Source organism: Bombus flavifrons, chromosome 8, assembly GCF_040668555.2.
Source record: "Bombus flavifrons isolate JBK064 chromosome 8, iyBomFlav1_principal, whole genome shotgun sequence".
In the NCBI taxonomy this organism is placed as follows: Eukaryota; Metazoa; Arthropoda; class Insecta; order Hymenoptera; family Apidae; genus Bombus; species Bombus flavifrons.
The window spans coordinates 6,919,771-6,940,796 of NC_138449.1; the positions used below are offsets into that span (position 1 = coordinate 6,919,771).

A 21,026-nucleotide genomic window follows, 5' to 3' on the forward strand; every position below is an offset into this window, starting at 1 on the left:
GCCGCTGCCACCGCCGTCTCCACCGTCTTCGTCACCACCGTTGTCGCTGCTGCGCTGCTGGTGCTGGTGCTGGTGCTGATGGTGGTGCTGCTGGTGCTGGTGCTTGCTGCTGCTGGTGCTGCTGCTGCTCGGCTAAGCGGTTGTGTGGGTGTGGTGGGGTTCAAGGGGGTGGCGCAGGCGTTTTGGTGCACCGACGCATTGATCCCTGGAATTCGTAGGGACGGTGACTAGGGCCAAGCATGTGTCCACTTTCGATGTGAGAAAGAGAGGAGAAGAGGGGGCCACTCGGTGAACAGAATGAGAAGTACATGACGACGAACCTACAGGAGTAGGGAGAAAAAGGGTGGCTATACCAAGGGAGGGGGAGAGAGAATGGAACAATGAGGTTGGAGGAGAGAAGCAACCGTTTTACTCGTAGCCGGTGTCCACACCTGCAGACCGTTGGTCGTGATGCGTTTGAGGATGATGGAATGTCGGTTACGATTGAAAATCTTTTCGAGCCGGAATCTGGATCATGGTAGGGGAAACGGCCAGAAGTTTCGGCCTCGATGTTTGACGTCCTAACTAGGAGAAAGCGAGATGATGGATAATGATGATGGATGAAACGAGATACCAGGCGGACCAAGGAATAGCGTGCACCGGTTTAAAGAATCCGCGTCTCGAGGGTAGTTTTAATCGCGTATAAAACCTCGAGCGTTCATTTTCCGATGGAAATCAGGGCTTCGCTTCATGAAAATGTTAGTACCTTAGTTATTTCGTACGCGTCTCCAGATAAAAGGAAAAGAAGGGAAGAAAAATCAGGAAAGCGTATGTAATTCAAGTATTATGAGATTTCGTGCCGGACTTCCAAGTTCAAATTTGTTCTTATTAAACCAGCTAGCGTAACGTTTTAATCGGTGCTCATGAATGCGTTTGCCATGCACCGGAAGTTTTTCAAGTTAATTGCAAGTGAAACGAATTCGCCTGACCGTCGTGTTCCTTATTCAAAAGTAGAGAAAGGGGGGGGGATGAGAAGACGATGAATGGCCAAGCTATAAAATTAAACAGGAGTCAGAAAAGCCTCGGGTTCTTTGATGGAACGAATCCATCGATTTCGTATAATATAATGTCCGATTCCGAAGTCTCGACGGTATCCTTTTCACTCGGCTGACCTCCGCAAAAATCGTTCGTTAATTAAGACGGTCGATCCCGACGGGTATAGACGAAGGAGAGAAGAGAAGAGAAGAGAAGAGAAGTGAAGAAAATAGCAGCGTAACAAACCACGCCAACGGTGCTTCCCTTTCTCGACTTGGCCAAGCCTGATCTGGTGGTTTCGCCAATCCGGTAAAAAAGGTCTTTCCTCGATACCTTCACGCTCGTTTCTCATCGATTTTACGATTCGTTCGATCGTCAACGCGCATCCAGCCTTCGTATCATACCACGAGAAGCGCCGACACGGCCAATGCTTTCTATAAAATATTCAAGTCCAAGCAGCGTACAGATATGTACCAATACTGAATAAATAATAGGGACGAGGAAGATCTACGATCAGTTCATAATTCCGTTCCATTTCAAAGCTCTGATCCATTCGTCGATCTCTCTAACGAGAGCTTCGTACTCGAGAAGCGTAAGTTCCGTACGTAGGTTGTATAGGATGGAAATTTCAAAATTGAAAAGAGCAGATGAAGGGACAGGGTTAAGTACTACTACATCGTTGAACGGAACGAACGATGGAAAGAAAAGGATGCCGGGTAAATGATTAGAACCATCGGAAGAGAATTATGTACCCTCTCTCTCTCTCTCTCTCTCTCTCTCTCTCTCTCTCTCTCTCTTAAAACGGTTTCTTCGGTACGTATACCGGAACTTATCGATAATTCGTTCAACCGACTGACACAATTATTTCTTACAATTTTCTTTGAGATTCTAGTACACCGAACAATCGTTTTCTGACGTTGACGGTGTTCCTGGTGTCGTTATCAGTCGCTTTTCTTCGAAATCAGAGCCACCAACGATCGATCGATTTAATACCGTTGTGGGATAACAGTTATTAACGTGTACAGTAATTAGAATTACAGACACAGTATCACCGGTGATAAATTAACGAGACATCTCGAAAATCAACAATTTTGAAATATCTATAAATAAATATCAACTCTCAAAGCGAGTTTATTTACGAGGATGGCAGTTAATTATTTATACTATATAAAATTATAGTATTTAAATCGTAGTAGCATTTTTTCTTGTTTAATAGTAAACAATATTCCATTTCAGAGAATTTCAAAGCAAAGACTATCAGTAAAATTGGAAAGGGAACAAAAACTTTTCATTACCAAATGACTGAATAGTTAATAAGTTTCTACTTCGAACTGTCTATATCAAATCGATTTTCCAACAAAGTTATGTTCCTTCGTCACGTCACTCTTCTAGCAAATTTATACGGATTTGGAGAATGTTATTATTACAACTGACATTTGATCCTGAAAGAACAAGTCGTACCTTAATTTAATTTATAGAAATATGTAGAATAATTGTAGTAAATGAATTATAACTGTCTTAATCGAAGTACGAAAAAGTCATCCTGCTTTGTAACTTCTTTTTCACAGATACGCTAATACGGTTACAATGTGTAAGTTATCTTTTTCAATGGAACCTTACGATTTTCTTCCGCATAAATTGATTTCCCGTGTTATTCTACGCGCGAAAGATGTAACATAAGATACCTACTTTTTACAACTCATTCAATTTGTTTCACTGCCACATCGTAAACAGTTTCATATTCTTCTCTTAACCTTTCGCCGTTCTACGTTCCAATTTACTTGCAGCAAGTAAAATCGATTATTATGTATCAAAACTTGATCAAGGTGGAATGTTTCCATTAGCTTCGAAGATGCATAAATTTAGTGACATTACGAAGGGCCTTTAAACCTATTAAATAAGAAGTATTAGGTTGTCCAAAATGTTTCTTTCGTTTTATAAGGAAATAATAGTCGCACAATGTTTTTTATTTTATACTAGTTCATTGAATTACGCACGAATATAATAATAGAAATAGAACGAAATGGATCACACCTAATTCAATAAAATGATATAAAACAGAAATTGTAGTTCATCTATTATCACCTTATGAAACGAAAGAAACTTTTCGGACAATCTAATAGATACGATAAAACGTTTAACGAGGCTAGAAACACAAAGGTTTAATATTTTTCATTATGTTATTTAATTCCTCGGAACCGAGTATTTTCTGCGAAATATACGAAAACTTTGTTCGCCATGGACAAACTTGTTTCACAGTTGCGAATGACTCGATTACGTACATTGCCACCGATCATAGATACAAGATACGTACCTCTACATTTATCAGCTTAAAAGATTTTATTTCGTCTAGCAGATGGAAAGTTGGTCATCCATGGCTGTCGCGGTTTCGACAACTAATTGTAAGTAGCAATTAAAGGAACGTCGAAAGATGAGATTGAAATGGAAAGGCGACATGCCCGCGACGGTGTTTCAATTTACCTCGACGCGCGACGATCCTTTTGTTCGCATTATAATGGAATACATTGATCGAACGAATAACGCGTACACGTGTTCGCAACCTCCTTGAAAATTGAAATACACTCGAAAATTGGGGAATTTATTTCCTGGCAAATGAAATGCCATTTTTTGTATGTATTTTGGCGAGACGGAATAACGATTAAAAAAAATAAACAAAAAATAAAGAAGGAAGCACGAAGAAGAGAAGAGGAGGGGAACAGAGGACGCCACTTTTATGTCCGAGGCCGAAATCAATTTTTGCATAGCTGTAGTCGAATTCGATGTTCCGTACGCGTGTTCATCAGTCCATTCCACATCAACGAATGGTGGAAAAATCGTGAAACCTCGAGTTCGTCGAGGCGCGAAATCTAACGAACAAGCAAGTCGCGATACGCGATTCCAGAAAACTTGAATGTCTTTTAAATTTCTTCACATTCGAACTATTTAAACCTCTTGTAACAGAGAAGGAGAGGAAAAGAGAGGAAGAGAAAAGCGTAGGGAGAAGGAAATTGGATGAACCGGGTGATATAGCTGTCTTCTTGCCGGGGGTTCGTTAGCACGGGCCAGATACGCGAACATCCCCCGAGCGTGGTACGCGCAGTCGAGAGATTTAAAGATAGATTCGAAAGTAGAATCAGGTCAGGGTACAATCCGCCACCACTGGCGGAATGTGTCAGTAAATCGGCGAAAACGCGTCTGCATTAACGAACCGACGCCGTCACTGGTCCGTGTTCGCTTTTGATTGCAAATGATTTCAAAACGTACGGTCAACCTGAACCGCGAACCAGCTAAACCACCGAATGTCCGAGTTATGGAAGAAAAAATAGGAAAGAGGCACGATAATTAGCTGTCGTTTCAACTTCGTTTCGGTATTTTTCCTGCGATGCTTGTGTTATCGAAATAGTTATGTAATAATTGCATGGGGGATGATTGTAGGCGAAAAATTAGACAGAGTAAATTCGTAAAACGTAAAATAATAAAAACGACGTTTAAACTTCTCGACTTTTCAGATAATAACGCATCCTAGTAGTCGGAAGTTAGATTCACGACGTATGCGTTGATTTATTATCAAATGAGGAGTAACCGGTTTTATAAAAGAACTTCCGTCGTGATGTCCATATAATTACGTGATTTAATTGGACATAATCCTTCTACGATATAATTACAGATGCAATCGTAGCAATTCCGTAACACGATGAATATTTTGTTGAAAAAAAATTAAAATGCATCGAAGAAGACTTAAAAATGTTAGAGGGATTTTTGTAAAACTATTAACTAACTTAAATAATACTCTTCAACTCTAAAATGATACTTTTTAAAGAAAAAACGTTATCATTCAATGAATCATTGTTGGTTACCTAACATGCGAACATCGATATAACTACTCTGCGACAATATCCGTTGTATCGAGAGATGGTGAGACTGCGTTCGACCGATCGGGATCACCCTCTTTCGAATTACCCTAATAGTTCCGTAACATGCTGCATAAACAGCCACATCGCCTGCCTATTCCAACCCCAAAGGAACGAATCTTCCTTACTCCCATTCAGAGTTCTCACTCCTATCCATGGATCTCGCTCATTCCAGTAAAATCTAACGATCGAGACGCGTCTCGTCGTAAACACGCTCTAGGAAAGGAAGATGCTGTCTCGTGGAAAGGCACGTCGAACGCAGATAGAGCGAAACGATCGATCGATCGCTCTCAGACTTTTCGCATACATTAACATCGAGTGGTTGAACGCACGTAGTGAGAAGAAAACGAAGAGAGAGAGAAAGAGAGAGAAAAAGAAAAAAAAGAAAAGGGGCAAAGAGGTAGAAAACAGGAAGAAGAAGAGGCTACTGGTAAAAAATGAGCGAGTCTGACCCCACTGTTTACAGATGCATTTTCGATTTTGTCTCGCGCGAGGTGCGCGAGCATCGAGCCGCATGCAGTCCACTCCACGCTCTAGCTGTAATTCAGTAATGGTCTTACGGTGAAGTTCATAATAACTGACGCAAATGAGAGGGTCTCGTAATTAATTCGCGCATACTTATGAATAGAATAAGAGAGGCAACGCGCGAGACAGGGAGAGCGAACGGTTAGAGAACGAGACAGAGAAAGAGAGAGAGAGAGAGAGAGAGAGAGAGAGAGAGAGTGCGGCAGAGTGAAGACGGGAGGAGAGACACGTAACCCTATGCTGAGCTTGCGTAACCTAGTATCTGCAAATCCCATGTTGGAAGCCTCCCACAAAGCAGTGAATCAACGCTGTTAATTTGTTAAGTGTAAAGTGAATCAAATCAGTTTCAGAACAGTACTTATGTATGCCAGACGTGACCGTAAGCACCGGAATTTCCGGCTGGCCGCAAGGATCGGCCGCAAATTATTTCGCGATTTCAACCGTTTCGGGAACAATTCGTGAATTCGCGTGTATTGGCTTGGCGAAGAGCGAGCATTTTTACGTAAGAAAGCGCAAGATGCTACTCCAGGACTAAAGCAGGATATTTGAATATATTATCGTAGTTAGGAGGATGAATAGTCGTTAAATACAAAGATACAAGTTCTTTACAAATAACTGATAAATCTTTGAAACAGATGCTATCTACGTAACAAATTTCACTTTTACGCTGTTTATTTGAAGACGATGGAAAAGTAACGTTCCGAATCTTTGACGGTGCTGAAATAAACAGTTTCGAGTGACTGTTATCTCCTATATGCAGTAACGGACAAAAGATTAAGACGAAATGGAAAAAATAAATAATTGATTTACTTTCCATAAAAAATATAAATACAGTGTTCTACTTTTGGTATTAACTAATTAGACATTTATTTATACACTTACAAAAAAAATTTCATTTTGATATTTTATGATAAGAACTGTTTATCAGATTGGTATTCCACGATTATAGAACACCGGATTCCCGTTTCAACGAAACTCGAAAGTCGAAGTTCGCGTAGATCGAGTAGCTTTAATAGTTACATAGATGACGAGCAAGATAATAATTGCAAGAGCAATTACGTTAATGAATTTAAAAGGGACATTGTTCGAATTAAAATTGAATTCTTCTCATAAATGCGATATAGAGAAATTTCCAAAACGATGAATATTAATTGGCCAAATATTGCAATATATAATTCATCTCTATATCCATAAAATCAACACTGATTTCTCACTAACTCGATATGTACACCGATATAGTTAAATGTATTCTGGCTTTCGTTTTAATAGTTTTAGCAAGTTATCCTGCTTTACTTCCTATCGTTTGGGTTTTAGCTTTGCGAGATATTGCGCGTTATTTTCGAATTTTTCCGATAAAAATAGTCGATACCATTTTCACCGTTTAGTCGATCCCGTCTTTATGATATATAGAATAAATGGTGAATCGCGATACGATCGAAAGGGATGATTAATCGCGCGCGAAAGACTCGAAAAGGCTGAATTAAGTTCTACTTTCTGTTCCTCTCGGATGAAAGATATTCGCCAGACTTTCGGGATGAAACTCGGAGAGAAGAATTTAATTGTAATATATATACTTCGCAATATCCCATGTTTCCATGAAGAATTAACGACGTTAACATAATTACGAGTCCGTTATCACTCAACGTTACACGATTTCTTTCATAATGATGTAGCTCTTCATTATCTCCTCCTTTACGCTGCGTTTCCCGCGTTTTGCCCACAGTATCTTAAAAACAACGGTTCTTTAAAAAGTAATAAACAAGCGGAACGTCATACCGACTAAAAACCAAAATCCTACAAAAGAGAGAATAACAAAATGTTGCTCTATCCAAACAAAGGCTACTACACGCGCGTATCTAGCGCCTGAAGCGGTTGCACGTTCAGAATATTCGCAAACTCGTCGCGATCGCGATATAAATAAACGTGTGTAATATCGTGTTTGCGCGTAAAATGTCGTCTTATCAATTTCACAATGGCCGTTTCTGCACTTTGACCACTGACCGTCGAGCTGACTGTTCCCGATGATACGAAACATGCAACGTAAGAAAAAAAAAAACCGTACACAACACAACGACAGAGACTAATACGCAGACAGGGTACATCGATCACCATTCGTATCTCGAAATTTGATACAGCCAAGCGATAAAACGTGACGAGAAAACGGTCTATTTTAGGTCCTTCGGCGAATGTTCCAGTCGGTTTCGTTGGCGTTGCCATTTTGTCACATTTAGAAATTATCGGATAGATCGAAATTGAATCGCTCGATATGGTAAGAGATCACGAGGTTTCCAACGGATTTGTATTAGGTTGGGTGACGTGGGACGATCAATGTTTGTGGTCCATCGTTGAATTCTCGGATGGGTTTCACGGACTTCGCCATTTTCCTACATTGAAAATCAATCCGCAAAAAAGGGCAAATATTTGCTTCGCGTTAAATCGATGAGAACAAAAGACGGTATATATGTATAAACGAAACGACGCAAAAGAAATATCTTGGATAAAAGATTAAAAATGGACTCGTCAAGTAAATAAAAATAGAGAAGCATTAAAAAATTATCGGGTAGAAACTGAATCATTCGATACGATGATGGATCTCGAGGAACTTACGAAAGTGGTATATGAAAAATTCATCGGTTGACTGGAGCATTAACGTTGAGCAACATTGTTTCTGCGAAACTTTGTCGATATCGCCGGGCGACACCCCCAAAGTGAAGTACTATAATTGAACAGTGGATGATTTTTAGGTGGAAGCACGACTGCTGCATAGCACGTTGCATTAAATAAACAAAGTTTCGTTTGATCCACTTTCGGACCAGCACTTTGTCTCCGTAGTATATCGGACCGAAAAACAAAAGAAATAGCGTGTATCTATTTTCGCGTATTTTCGTAATGCAGAAAGTATCAAAATTATGATTACTTAAATTCTGTTCACATAACACCGTTCTAAATGATGATCTACGAATGAAATTCCGCGACAACATGCATGTAGCCGCGTAGAAAGTATCGAAGTTACGAATACTCAATTCAGGCTATTCTAAATGGTAATTTTCAAATAAAATTCTGTAATAACTTGCATGTAATCTTGCAAGAAGCATTGAAATTACGTCTATTAAAATTCACAGCATAATAGATGATCGCTTTGAAATGAAATTCTGTAATAACTTGTGTGTGATCTTGCACAGGCAGTATCGAAGATTCTTAAACGAGCCACAGGATTCGTTAAGGAAAGATGAAATTTAATGCCGGTTACTTATGCATACGACGCGTCGAGACTGTCGAGACTGTATTATTCGCGCATTATTACGCGCACAGGATGCATGCGAGCCGGAAATGTCTCGTAAGGGAAACGCGATCGCGCGATCCGCGGGAGCTTAATGACGGTTAATATGTAATTCTCGTGCATTGAAACCCGATATAATATTTCAAATTCCCCACCCATGATGTTAATAAAATAGAATCCGCAGCCTGCTACGTGTGGCTGTCGATGGGGTCAGAGGGGATGCATTAACGTATTCAGTATTGGAACGCGCAGAATGGATAGCGCGACGCACGCGATATACAATTTCAATAAATTCGACACGCAGGATGCTGTCATGATAGACGAATCCCGTGTTCGAATGAGAATAGCAACGATGTGGCAGAATAACGAGATGATTTTATTGCACTAGTATTCGAACCAGCTTCGCTTTATTATTCACTAAATTTCGTAATTAAAAAAAGCCCTAATTTCAGTAACGCGTCTCATTAATTTAGTTTATATCGGAGCTTTCTTTACCACTTAAGAATATTTTCTTTGACTTTTATATATACATACGTACTGCATTAGATAAATGGTAATTTAACGCAATTAACAATGTATAAGAAATACATACCTTTTATACATTTGTATTTGTTATGATGGAATATAACCACTGATTAAATGCCTCGCCCGTAATATAATTATATTTTGATCGATATTTAACAAATTGTACAATTTTGATGGTACTGTTAAATAATAATCGATTTTGTTAATATTCCGATAATATGTATATTTGTTTAATTTATTAAATGAATATATAATTTGCAACACTTAGTTAATAATTCTGTTCTAACTATCAGTTGATGTTATTATAGATATTTACTGAATTTGTCATCTGTTGTTAAACAATTTCTAATTCATATAGATACTTTACTAATATTTTCTATATTATCGATCGTTAGTAATACATATCTACAGACGAGGTCACGACATAGACAAGGCACTCGCCAATAGTCATGAGATGTTCACAATTCTACGCGATGTTATCTACAAATGGTAAATTACTTCCTTTTATAGAATGAAAGATGAAATTAGAAATTATTTAAAGGATATGTGTATTCGCAAATGTCAGAATCATGCACTCAAATGTATTTTCTAGTAAGAGACTACGTCGGGTTTTGTAAATATTCGAGAAATCGTTTGCCAGAAATCGAAGAAAAGAAGTAAATAAACATGCCTAAGGATAGTCGGATAACAATATATAAAGGCAACGTTTAGCCTCGACGCATCTAAACATGTCTCGCGGTTTCAAAAACAATAAAGGTTATGCATAAAGGTGCAGACAGACAATCTTACTACAAAGAATATGTGTTTGAAATGCACTAAAATATACAAGTTTAAATATAAGAATATATTAAAAATTTACTTTGTTTAATTTAAAATTGTAGTTTACAATACACGTAGATTGAAACAGGGAAATGATTTGATGTATCCGAAAATAAAATCGTATCTACATATTTCCATTCTAGTAGTTTTAATAAATTATAGATTTATTTATAATTTACAACTTGTATATATCTTAATTGTACATACGTACTGACTGTAACTGCGTATAACCACAAATAACACATATATCACACATATATCACATATAATTCACTAAATGATAATATAAATGTATACGTACCAGTACACCTGCCTTTTTAGCCGTAAAGGACATATTATCAAATTTTCACAGCATAGTCATCGAAATGGTTTCAGCACTCAGTCAACAACTTGAATACGAAAAAACCAAAGAGTTAAGATTAATATATATGTAAAATCAGAAGCAATGATATTAAAATGAAACAATAACTAAGTTTAAATTTCGTCTCAAAAGCTTATAACATAAATTACTACATGTATAGAAAAAAACAAAGTTCGACAAATTATTTAGTATAATTATGGGAATATCTAAGAAAGTATTAGATAAGAACATATTAATTGAACAAACCTAATAGTAGCCTGCAAAAGGTAACAGAATGGTAATGGAAATAGAACGGAGCAACAAGAACTCACGCACGTCAAACGAAGTAACACATCCTACCGCCACGATTTCCGATACCTGAATGACATTATTTCGCGCCAAGCATCGTCCTGCCGCTTTCCTATTGGCTGACATCGGATGTCTTCTCTTCTACTCAAAACGGCGCGCAAAATTGAAATATTGTAGATGCGCAATTCAAAATTCAATTAACGAGCTATGACAGTTTCGGACCAGATAATCATAAATTGTAACTTATAATTATGATTCATAAGAAATTTTTAAAGTTCTGCTTTTTTTACAAACGTAGTCGAACATATACAGTAATATGGAATTATAAGGTATTATTATCGGTGAAATAGAAGAATTTTATATTTCTGTGATACTTGTGCCTGTGTGTTTATTATTATACAAATTGAACAAATTCATTGGAATGATAATTCTGAGCTTTAATTCGAACAATTACTACAGACGAAATGTTTGTGTCATTACAATAATCAACTATAATAATTCGATAATATCGCATGTGACATGAAAATGATAAGATTGTTACAGATCTCAGGTCTTCTCCAAAATATACGGCAAATAAAAATTTTGAAATAAGGTCTAGTTTGTACCTCGTTTGTAATCATATAACCACAATCTCATATAAGTCTATGACTGGTATGTAATTTATAAATAATCAATTAGCTAACTTACATGAAGAACCACATATTTGTTTTGGAGTTGATATATGTATATTAATATATATCATAGTATATATTATTTTTACTTTTTATACAATTTACAATATTGTTAAAGTGAATACTTACAATAGGTATGTGAAAGTGGCAGGGTCCGCCGCTTTTTCAGGAACTATACACATGGTAATATATAATTCGTTTTATTTGCCACCGGCCTTACCTACGGAAGAATTACCGAATATTCATAAGAACATCGAAGTCAAGCTACACTGGGCATAGTTAGCCCATTCGGTTGACCGTGTACTGTTGGCATAAAAAGGGAGAAAGAGAAGAGGAAATGAGATATAAAAAGAGAATTTGAAAAGAGAAAAATGATAAAAGAATAGGGACAAAATATTGAAAGAATGTTTTTGTTGGGCAACAAAGGGAACAATTAGTCCCCTGAAAGCGCTACCTCTTGGGAAAAATGGATAAACTCTATGGTTAATCAGTTGATCATATCATACAGATACTCGATCTACTGTCAGTAGTTTAATTTTCTGTCACTAGGTGGTGTATCGATATTTTCAGTCTCCTATAATTTTGTGTGAAAACCGTTTTGAGTTTATTGAAAAGAGCGTGTAAAATAAGAGTAATTTACAATCTTTTAGTAATTAAGTGCAAAAAAGATAGTTATGGCAGACGCTGCAGCGAGACAGTTGCAGTACGAATATAAAGCTGTTAGTATATTTATTAATTACCTGTCTAATTTTGATTAGATATGTTTGCATTCTTTGATTACATTACGAAGAGGTTAAGTTCTAAGTGTAATCAGAAATTAAACACATTTTTATCAATTAATAAATGTCCGTATGCTTGTTTCAGAATTCTAATCTCGTATTACAAGCTGATGTGCGATTAATAGAAAGACGTAGTAGAGATGAAGCTACTGGTGAGGTTATGTCCCTTGTTGGGAAACTGGATGGAACGCGAATGGGTGATAGAGCACAACGTACTAAACCAGGAAAGGCAGAGGAACGAAAAGTCAAGTAAATAATATGAGTTATTTAACATATTCATTATCATAATGAACTATTCTCTATATTAGATATTTATATTTAATAGGCGTCAGAAACGAGATGAAGCACAATATGATTTTGCACGGATGAAAGGTGCAACATTGCTTTCAGAAGGCGTAGATGAGATGGTTGGAATTGTTTATCGTCCTAAGACTCAAGATACACGTCAAACCTACGAAGTATTACTGAGTTTTATTCAAGAAGCCTTAGGAGATCAACCTAGAGATATTCTTTGTGGTGCTGCTGATGAAGTATTAGCAGTTTTAAAAAATGATCGGCTTAAGGAAAAAGAAAAGAAGAAAGAAACAGAATTATTATTGGGTCCATTAGCTGAAGAAAGATTTGCATTATTAGTGAACCTTGGAAAAAAGATAACAGATTTTGGCAGTGACGAGAAAATTACTACAAATGAGGAAAATATTGATGAAACATATGGAATTAATGTGCAATTTGAAGAAAGCAGCGAAGAAGATGATGAAGATGTTTATGGAGAAGTTAGAGAAAATGATGATGAAGGTGATGAAGGTGAAGAAGCTAATGATGATAGGGCTATTCATGCAGAAAATGTAAATATATTCAGCAAGACTGACTTCCATGAACCTAAAAAACTATTTGTTAATAAATAATCGTATTGTTCTTTAGTTGGGTGGTGCAGAAGAAATGAAGAAAGAAAAGCCATTACATCCTTTGGATATAGATGCATATTGGTTGCAAAGGAGATTAAGTAGGATATATGATGATGCTATGGTCTCACAAGCAAGAGCTGCAGAAGTATTAGCAGTTTTAAAAGATGCTGGAGATGATCGTGACTGTGAAAATCAACTAGTACTTTTGCTGGGTTATGATTGTTTCGACTTCATTAAACAACTCAAGAAATATAGGCATACAAGTAAGAAAAATTCACAGAGAGATGTAATGATTCGTTAATACATATGTCGGAGATGAAAGGACATCGGAGTCCTCCCTTTGGAACCCCGGGAAAATCCCTTAACACCTTAATCTAGATTCTATCATAGGCGTAATTAAACAATTGTCGTCTTTCGATCCGATTGTATTTGTTCAAAATTTGTGATAATGAGCTTGGGCTCGAGGCGATAGCCAGTCGCCGAACGTAGCCGCGGTCACGGGATGAACGCTTTGCCTAACAAAGGTATGAAGTAATTCTATAGCTCTCCTTAAAAGAAATATCTCTGGCGACACGCGACAGTAAACATTCCAACGGTCTCTGTCCCGTGGCCACACGCAGTCCCTATTCTTCGAGTAAGATGATTGCCAGATGTCGATGTGTCTCCACAGTACGTGATCAGCTAGCCCGAGGGCCGTTATAAACACTAAGATCTAGTTACCTAAAGTCCTTCAAACAGATAAACAGTCTTTGTCCCAACTACGGGAAGATAGGGGAGATCTATTTCTTTCAACGAACGGCGTCTCCCACTAGCAACTTTCCTTCGAGGGCGGCTGGCATCTTTTCTAACCACCGATATGGAGATTGACCAATTAGCAGCAACGTTAATTTCCCTTACTTTCTGAACGAGGACTATCCTCGACGAATCCGATGATCTCGTGTCCTTAGACACACCCCATCATAGTTTTCCTCTGCAGCATCGTCGCGACGAAAAGTCATTCTCTCGCGAGATCGTATTAGCGACTCACTTAGCGTCTGTACGCTCGGTGGGTATTCACCGTTTTAACAAAGAGTCCGACTTAGATTTTGTGGGCACGTTCATCCATCACCCCGTCGACCGCGGATTCGTTATTGAACCTAGGATCATTATCATTAGTTTCTCGAGTGTCTAATTGCCACGGTTGCTTGTCCAATTCCATAATAATCGTATCTGCACTAGTCAATGTCTTCTCTATTGCTTATCGACAATGCGTAAACCAAACGACGATTCGTTTCGCGCCCCTAATCCTAATTCCAATGTGTACCCGACACATATAATGCAATTAAATATTTTTGTTCATTGCAGTTGCTTATTGCACTATGTTGGCATCCTCACAGTCCGAATCAGAACGTCAAAAAATTCGAAATAAGATGAATGATGATCCTGTATTAGCAAAAATTTTGCGACAATTAGATACAGGTAAAGGTGATGATGATGCCGATGAAACGATGGAAGCAAGGGCACAACGTAAACGGAGAGAAGAAAACGAAGATACTGGAGGTCCTGGAGGGCAAGTTCAGGGTACAAGAAATCTAATAGATCTAGAAGACTTGATATTTGCACAAGGTAGTCATTTTATGGCAAATAAACGTTGTCAGTTACCTGATGGAAGTTTCAGAAAGCAGCGTAAAGGGTACGATATTTATATTTATTTGAAACCTATTTAAAATTTTGTATTTTTAATCATTTACTTTTTTTTATATCATCTATCTTTTATCTTTTCTAGATATGAAGAAGTTCATGTTCCTGCTTTAAAACCAAAACCATTTGCAGAAAACGAGAAACTTTACCCAGTTGATCAATTGCCAAAATATGTGCAACCAGCTTTTGAAGGATTTAAGACATTAAACCGAATTCAGAGTCGTTTATATCAAGCTGCATTAGAAAGCGATGAGAATTTACTACTGTGTGCACCAACAGGTGCTGGTAAAACTAATGTTGCTCTTTTATGTATGATGCGTGAAATTGGAAAACATATAAATGCAGATAGTACGATTAACGCGGATGAATTCAAAATAATTTATGTTGCACCAATGCGTTCTTTGGTACAAGAAATGGTTGGAACTTTTGGTAAAAGGTTATCCACGTATAATTTAACCGTTTCGGAATTAACCGGTGATCATCAATTAACAAGGGAACAGATAGCTGCAACTCAAGTTATTGTTTGCACTCCCGAAAAATGGGATATTATAACGCGAAAAGGAGGAGAGAAGACCTTTACTTCATTGGTTAGATTAATTATTATTGATGAAATTCATTTGCTACATGATGAGAGAGGTCCTGTTTTGGAGGCATTAGTGGCTAGAACAATCAGGAATATTGAAACAACGCAGGAAGATGTAAGACTAATTGGTCTCTCTGCAACATTACCAAATTATCAGGACGTCGCGGCCTTTTTACGTATAAAACCAGAATCAGGATTATTTTATTTTGATAATAGTTTTAGACCTGTTGCATTAGAACAGCAATATATAGGTGTAACAGAAAAGAAAGCATTGAAACGTTTTCAAGTGATGAATGAAATTGTATATGAGAAAACAATGGAACATGCTGGCAGGAATCAAGTTCTAGTTTTTGTTCATTCACGAAAAGAAACTGGGAAAACAGCACGTGCTATTAGAGATATGTGTTTGGAAAAAGACACATTAGGACAGTTTCTTAGAGAAGGATCTGCATCAATGGAAGTTTTACGAACAGAAGCTGAACAAGTTAAAAATCAAGAACTCAAAGATTTATTACCTTATGGTTTTGCTATTCATCATGCTGGTATGACAAGAGTAGACAGAACATTAGTTGAAGATCTTTTTGCTGACAGACATATACAAGTACTAGTATCCACAGCAACTTTAGCGTGGGGTGTTAACTTACCAGCACATACAGTTATCATAAAAGGAACTCAAGTCTATAATCCAGAGAAAGGTAGATGGGTTGAATTAGGTGCTCTAGACGTGTTGCAAATGTTGGGTAGAGCTGGTCGTCCACAGTATGATACAAAAGGTGAAGGTATTCTTATTACAAATCATAGTGAACTTCAATATTATTTATCCCTACTAAATCAGCAGTTACCTATTGAATCACAATTAATTAGTAAAATGTCAGATATGTTAAATGCAGAAATAGTATTAGGCACTATACAGAATATTAGAGATGCAGTTACTTGGTTAGGATACACATACTTATACATTAGAATGCTTCGTTGTCCAAGTTTATATAGTATAAGCCAGGATAAACTAAAAGAAGATCCACTACTTGAATTACACAGAGCAGATCTTATTCATTCTGCCGCAGTAGCATTAGATCGCAGTGGTTTGATTAAATATGATCGAAAATCTGGAAATTTCCAAGCTACTGAACTAGGTCGAATAGCGTCGCATTATTATTGTACTCATGACACGATGTCTATATACAATCAATTACTAAAACGTACTCTAAGTGAAATTGAATTATTTAGAGTGTTTTCATTATCTAGTGAATTTAAACACATAAACGTTAGAGAAGAAGAGAAGTTAGAATTACAGAAATTGATGGAGAGAGTACCAATACCAGTAAAAGAAAGTATAGAAGAAGCAAGTGCGAAAGTCAATGTACTTTTACAAGCATACATCTCTCAATTGAAACTTGAAGGATTTGCTCTTATGTCTGATATGGTATTTGTTACTCAATCCGCATCGCGATTAATGAGAGCTATCTTTGAAATCGTCTTATTTCGTGGTTGGGCACAACTAGGGGATAAATGTCTATCCTTATGTAAAATGATAGATCGTAGAATGTGGCAATCGATGTCACCTCTTAGGCAATTCAGAAAAATGCCAGAGGAAATTGTAAAAAAGATAGAAAAGAAGAATTTTCCCTGGGAAAGATTGTATGATTTAGGACCGAATGAAATCGGTGAATTGATTCGAGTACCAAAGCTAGGTAAAACTATTCATAAATATATTCATCAATTTCCAAAACTAGAACTATCGACGCACATTCAACCGATTACCCGTTCTACTTTAAGAGTAGAACTAACTATTACACCAGACTTTCAATGGGATGAAAAAATACATGGAGCATCTGAAGCATTTTGGATTTTAGTTGAAGATGTAGATTCGGAAGTGATACTTCACCATGAATATTTTTTACTCAAGGCCAAATATGCAACAGACGAACATTTGATCAAATTTTTTGTTCCCGTATTTGAACCTTTACCACCACAATACTTTTTACGTGTGGTATCAGATAGATGGATTGGGGCGGAAACTCAATTGCCTGTCAGTTTTCGACATTTAATTTTGCCAGAAAAGAATTTACCACCAACTGAATTACTTGATTTACAACCGCTTCCAATTACTGCGTTACGTAATTCAAAGTTCGAAAACATTTATGCAGATAAATTTCCACAATTTAATCCGATTCAAACACAAGTTTTTAATGCTATTTATAACTCAGATGATAATGTCTTTGTTGGAGCACCTACGGGTTCAGGTAAAACAACCATTGCAGAATTTGCTGTATTACGTTTACTTACCCAAAATCCAGAAGGAAGAGCTGTATACATGGTTAGTAAAGAAGCTTTAGCAGAGTTAGTTTATGTGGATTGGTCATCAAAGTTTAATCAACAACTAGGTAGGAAGGTAGTTCTTCTGACTGGTGAAACAGGAACAGATTTAAAATTGCTTGCAAAAGGGCAGATCATAATTACAACTGCAGATAAATGGGATGTATTATCACGAAGATGGAAACAAAGAAAAAATGTACAAAATATTCAACTTTTCATTGTTGATGAACTTCAATTAATTGGCGGAGAAGAAGGGCCTGTATTAGAGGTTGCATGTTCAAGGGCACGATATATTTCTTCACAGCTAGATAAACCAACCAGAATTATAGCATTGTCAGCTTCACTTGCTGATGCTAAAGATGCTGCTCAATGGTTAGGTGCACCTGCTGCTGCAACATTCAATTTCCATCCATCTGTTAGGCCTGTACCTCTAGAGTTGCATGTACAAGGGATAAATATTACTCACAATGCATCTAGATTAGCTGCTATGGCAAAACCAGTGTATAATGCAATACTTAGACATGCATCTCATAAACCAGTCATTGTTTTTGTACCTACTCGTCGTCAAGCCAGATTAACAGCCATAGATTTATTAACATTCACTGCAGCTGAAGGACAACCTTCTCGATTCTTCCACGCAGAAGAAGCTGATATCAAACCGTTCTTAGATAGAATGACAGATAAAACATTGAAAGAGACACTCTCACAAGGTGTTGCTTATCTTCACGAAGGGCTGTCTGTGGATGATCGACATCTGGTTGAACAACTTTTCGATAGCGGTGCTATTCAAATAGCAGTTGCTACGAGAGACCTCTGTTGGGGTTTATCTATTAGCTCTCATCTTGTTGTTGTTATGGATACCCAATGTTACAATGGAAAGACACATGCATACGAAGATTATCCAATTACAGATGTTTTACAAATGGTAGCACGTGCAAATCGTCCGTTAGAAGATGACGATGCCAAATGTGTCCTTCTTTGTCAGAGTTCAAAGAAAGACTTCTTTAAGAAATTCTTAAACGAACCTTTGCCTGTAGAAAGTCATTTAGATCATAGGTTACATGATCATTTCAATGCAGAAATTGTGACTAAAACAATTGAAAATAAACAAGACGCAGTTGATTATCTTACATGGACTTTCTTATATAGACGACTTACACAGAACCCAAATTATTATGGGTTACAAGGTGTTACACATAGACATTTATCAGATCATTTATCTGAATTGGTTGAAAGTACTTTGAGTGACCTAGAGCAAGCAAAATGTGTCGCTGTAGAAGATGAAATGGACACCTTGCCTTTGAATCTTGGCATGATTGCAGCTTATTATTATATTAATTATGCGACAATTGAGTTGTTTAGTCTTTCTTTAAATAATAAAACCAAAATCAGAGGTTTGCTGGAAATTATCTCAGCTGCTGCTGAATATGAAAATGTTCCAGTTAGGCAGCGTGAAGAAAATTTGTTAAGGAGTTTGGCAACAAGGCTTCCACATGCACCTCAAGCTACAAGGATGGCTGACCCTCATGTGAAAGCACAACTTCTATTGCAAGCACATTTATCCAGAATATTACTTGGTCCAGAACTACAAAAAGATACAGAATTAGTATTAAGCAAAGCTATAAGATTAATACAAGCTTGTGTTGATGTTCTTAGTTCATCTGGTTGGCTAGCTCCTGCTGTGGCTGCTATGGAACTAGCACAGATGGTTACACAAGCCATGTGGTCTAAGGATTCGTACCTCAAACAATTACCACATTTTACACCTGAAACTATCAAACGTTGTACGGATAAAGGAGTAGAAACGGTATTTGATGTAATGGAATTGGAAGATGATGATAGAAATCGTCTTTTACAATTATCTGAGACTCAAATGGCAGATGTTGCTAAATTTTGTAATCGTTATCCAAACATAGAAATGTCTTATGAAGTTCAAGATAAAGATAAATTACGCAGTGGTGGTACAGTAAACGTAATTGTACAGCTTGAAAGAGAAGATGAAGTGACAGGTCCAGTTGTAGCGCCCTTCTTCCCACAAAAACGCGAAGAAGGGTGGTGGGTTGTTATCGGTGATCCGAAGACTAATTCTTTGTTATCAATTAAGAGGTTGACACTACAACAAAAGGCGAAGGTCAAACTCGATTTTGTGGCACCTGCTCCTGGTCAACATTCTTACACTTTGTATTTCATGAGTGATGCTTATTTAGGCTGTGACCAGGAATACAAATTTACTATCAGTGTAGAAGAGTATGAGTCGGATGTTAGTTCAGGGTCAGAATCAGATTAAGAAAAGAAAGATTAAAAAGAAGTTTATTAAATATTACATGTATTATAATTAATAACTGGTTTTTTTATAAATATAATCTCAATGAAGTACCAGTGTCTCAGTGAATTAAAATTATCATATTCGAGGATAGTTAGGAATATCATAATATAAAAAATATACATGTCGATATGTTTCGATTGATAATTTTTTAAATTGTACTTCTATATTTGATTACAAATTTTCATGTGTTTCCCCTGTTTATATACGAGATGCTCTACTTAACTCGATCACATTCAGATTGATATTAGAGATATTTTTCAATGTGAAATATAATTTAGTCTATGTGAAATTAAGTGGGAAGGGGTAAGTCATCATTTTATTCACCGTTTTCATCTACTTTACTCTTCACTAATTTCACGAAGACTACAATATATTTTTTTTTAATCCCTGACAGAAAGTGATTTATTTGGCGCGGAGTAATCCATTGCAATTCACGTTACAGTAACAAAGGAGTAAAATTTTAGCTTTTTGAGCATTATTAATATAAGTAGATTCTGGATGTTTATGTAAATTTATATTTCGATAGATACCATGAAAGATAAGATTATACCATTAAATGTTATAACGATACCATACTTTTAATAATTTATGTATGATTTCATTCTGTACATTTTTGAACCTTTACATTTTCTATAAATGCATAAAGATCCGCAGTCCAGTTATAAGAGTAAATATGGCGTGGATGATTAATGTTTGAGGATCAAAAAAAAAGTAGTAAGAATGTGGTGTGCGTCTAGAATTTGACTGTATTTTCATATTTTTGTAATCAATAACGCATTTATATTGACTTTGTATTAAAATAAATTATAATGCAAAATATTGAAACTGGAACATGTACTACGTCTAGTACAACATTGTGCCGTAAACGATTATTACGAGAAAATTGTTCATGCGCTCGAAAATACACAGTGATTGAACCATGAAAGAATTCATCAGAAGTCGCGTGAGAGTTGTTAGAGAGTGTAGGTCTGTTAGATTTACTGAAATAATTGTAAGAAATACTGCAAATATATCTTTAGTCATCTTCTTAAGTCTAGCATAAT

The 21,026-nt window shown here is 36.8% G+C and overlaps 3 protein-coding genes across 4 annotated transcripts in view; 1 reads left to right on the top strand and 2 right to left on the bottom strand.

The window, feature by feature from the left end:
- The window catches only part of dpr12 (defective proboscis extension response 12), a 111,114-nt gene extending 100,326 nt beyond the window's left edge, over positions 1–10,788 (bottom strand). For both annotated transcript variants that reach the window (XR_011173760.1, XM_069118044.1), the window contains exons 1-2: positions 10,682–10,788; positions 10,376–10,463 (exon numbers count right to left, since the gene is read on the bottom strand). The gene's annotated coding sequence lies outside the window, so the exon portion shown is untranslated. The remainder of the gene's footprint in view (positions 1–10,375; positions 10,464–10,681) is intronic.
- MsrA (methionine sulfoxide reductase A) overlaps positions 1–19,962 on the bottom strand; it is a 172,491-nt gene extending 152,529 nt beyond the window's left edge. Inside the window, exon 1 of the mRNA XM_069118056.1 lies at positions 19,946–19,962. The gene's annotated coding sequence lies outside the window, so the exon portion shown is untranslated. The remainder of the gene's footprint in view (positions 1–19,945) is intronic.
- On the top strand, positions 11,960–21,014 carry l(3)72Ab (U5 small nuclear ribonucleoprotein l(3)72Ab). Its single transcript, XM_069117970.1, has 6 exons — positions 11,960–12,113; positions 12,259–12,422; positions 12,499–13,018; positions 13,095–13,341; positions 14,423–14,750; positions 14,844–21,014. Exons 1-6 carry the CDS (start codon positions 12,069–12,071, stop codon positions 19,942–19,944), a joined length of 6,405 nt encoding a protein of 2,134 aa, XP_068974071.1. The 5' UTR covers positions 11,960–12,068; the 3' UTR covers positions 19,945–21,014.
- The last annotated feature ends 12 nt before the right edge of the window (positions 21,015–21,026 follow it).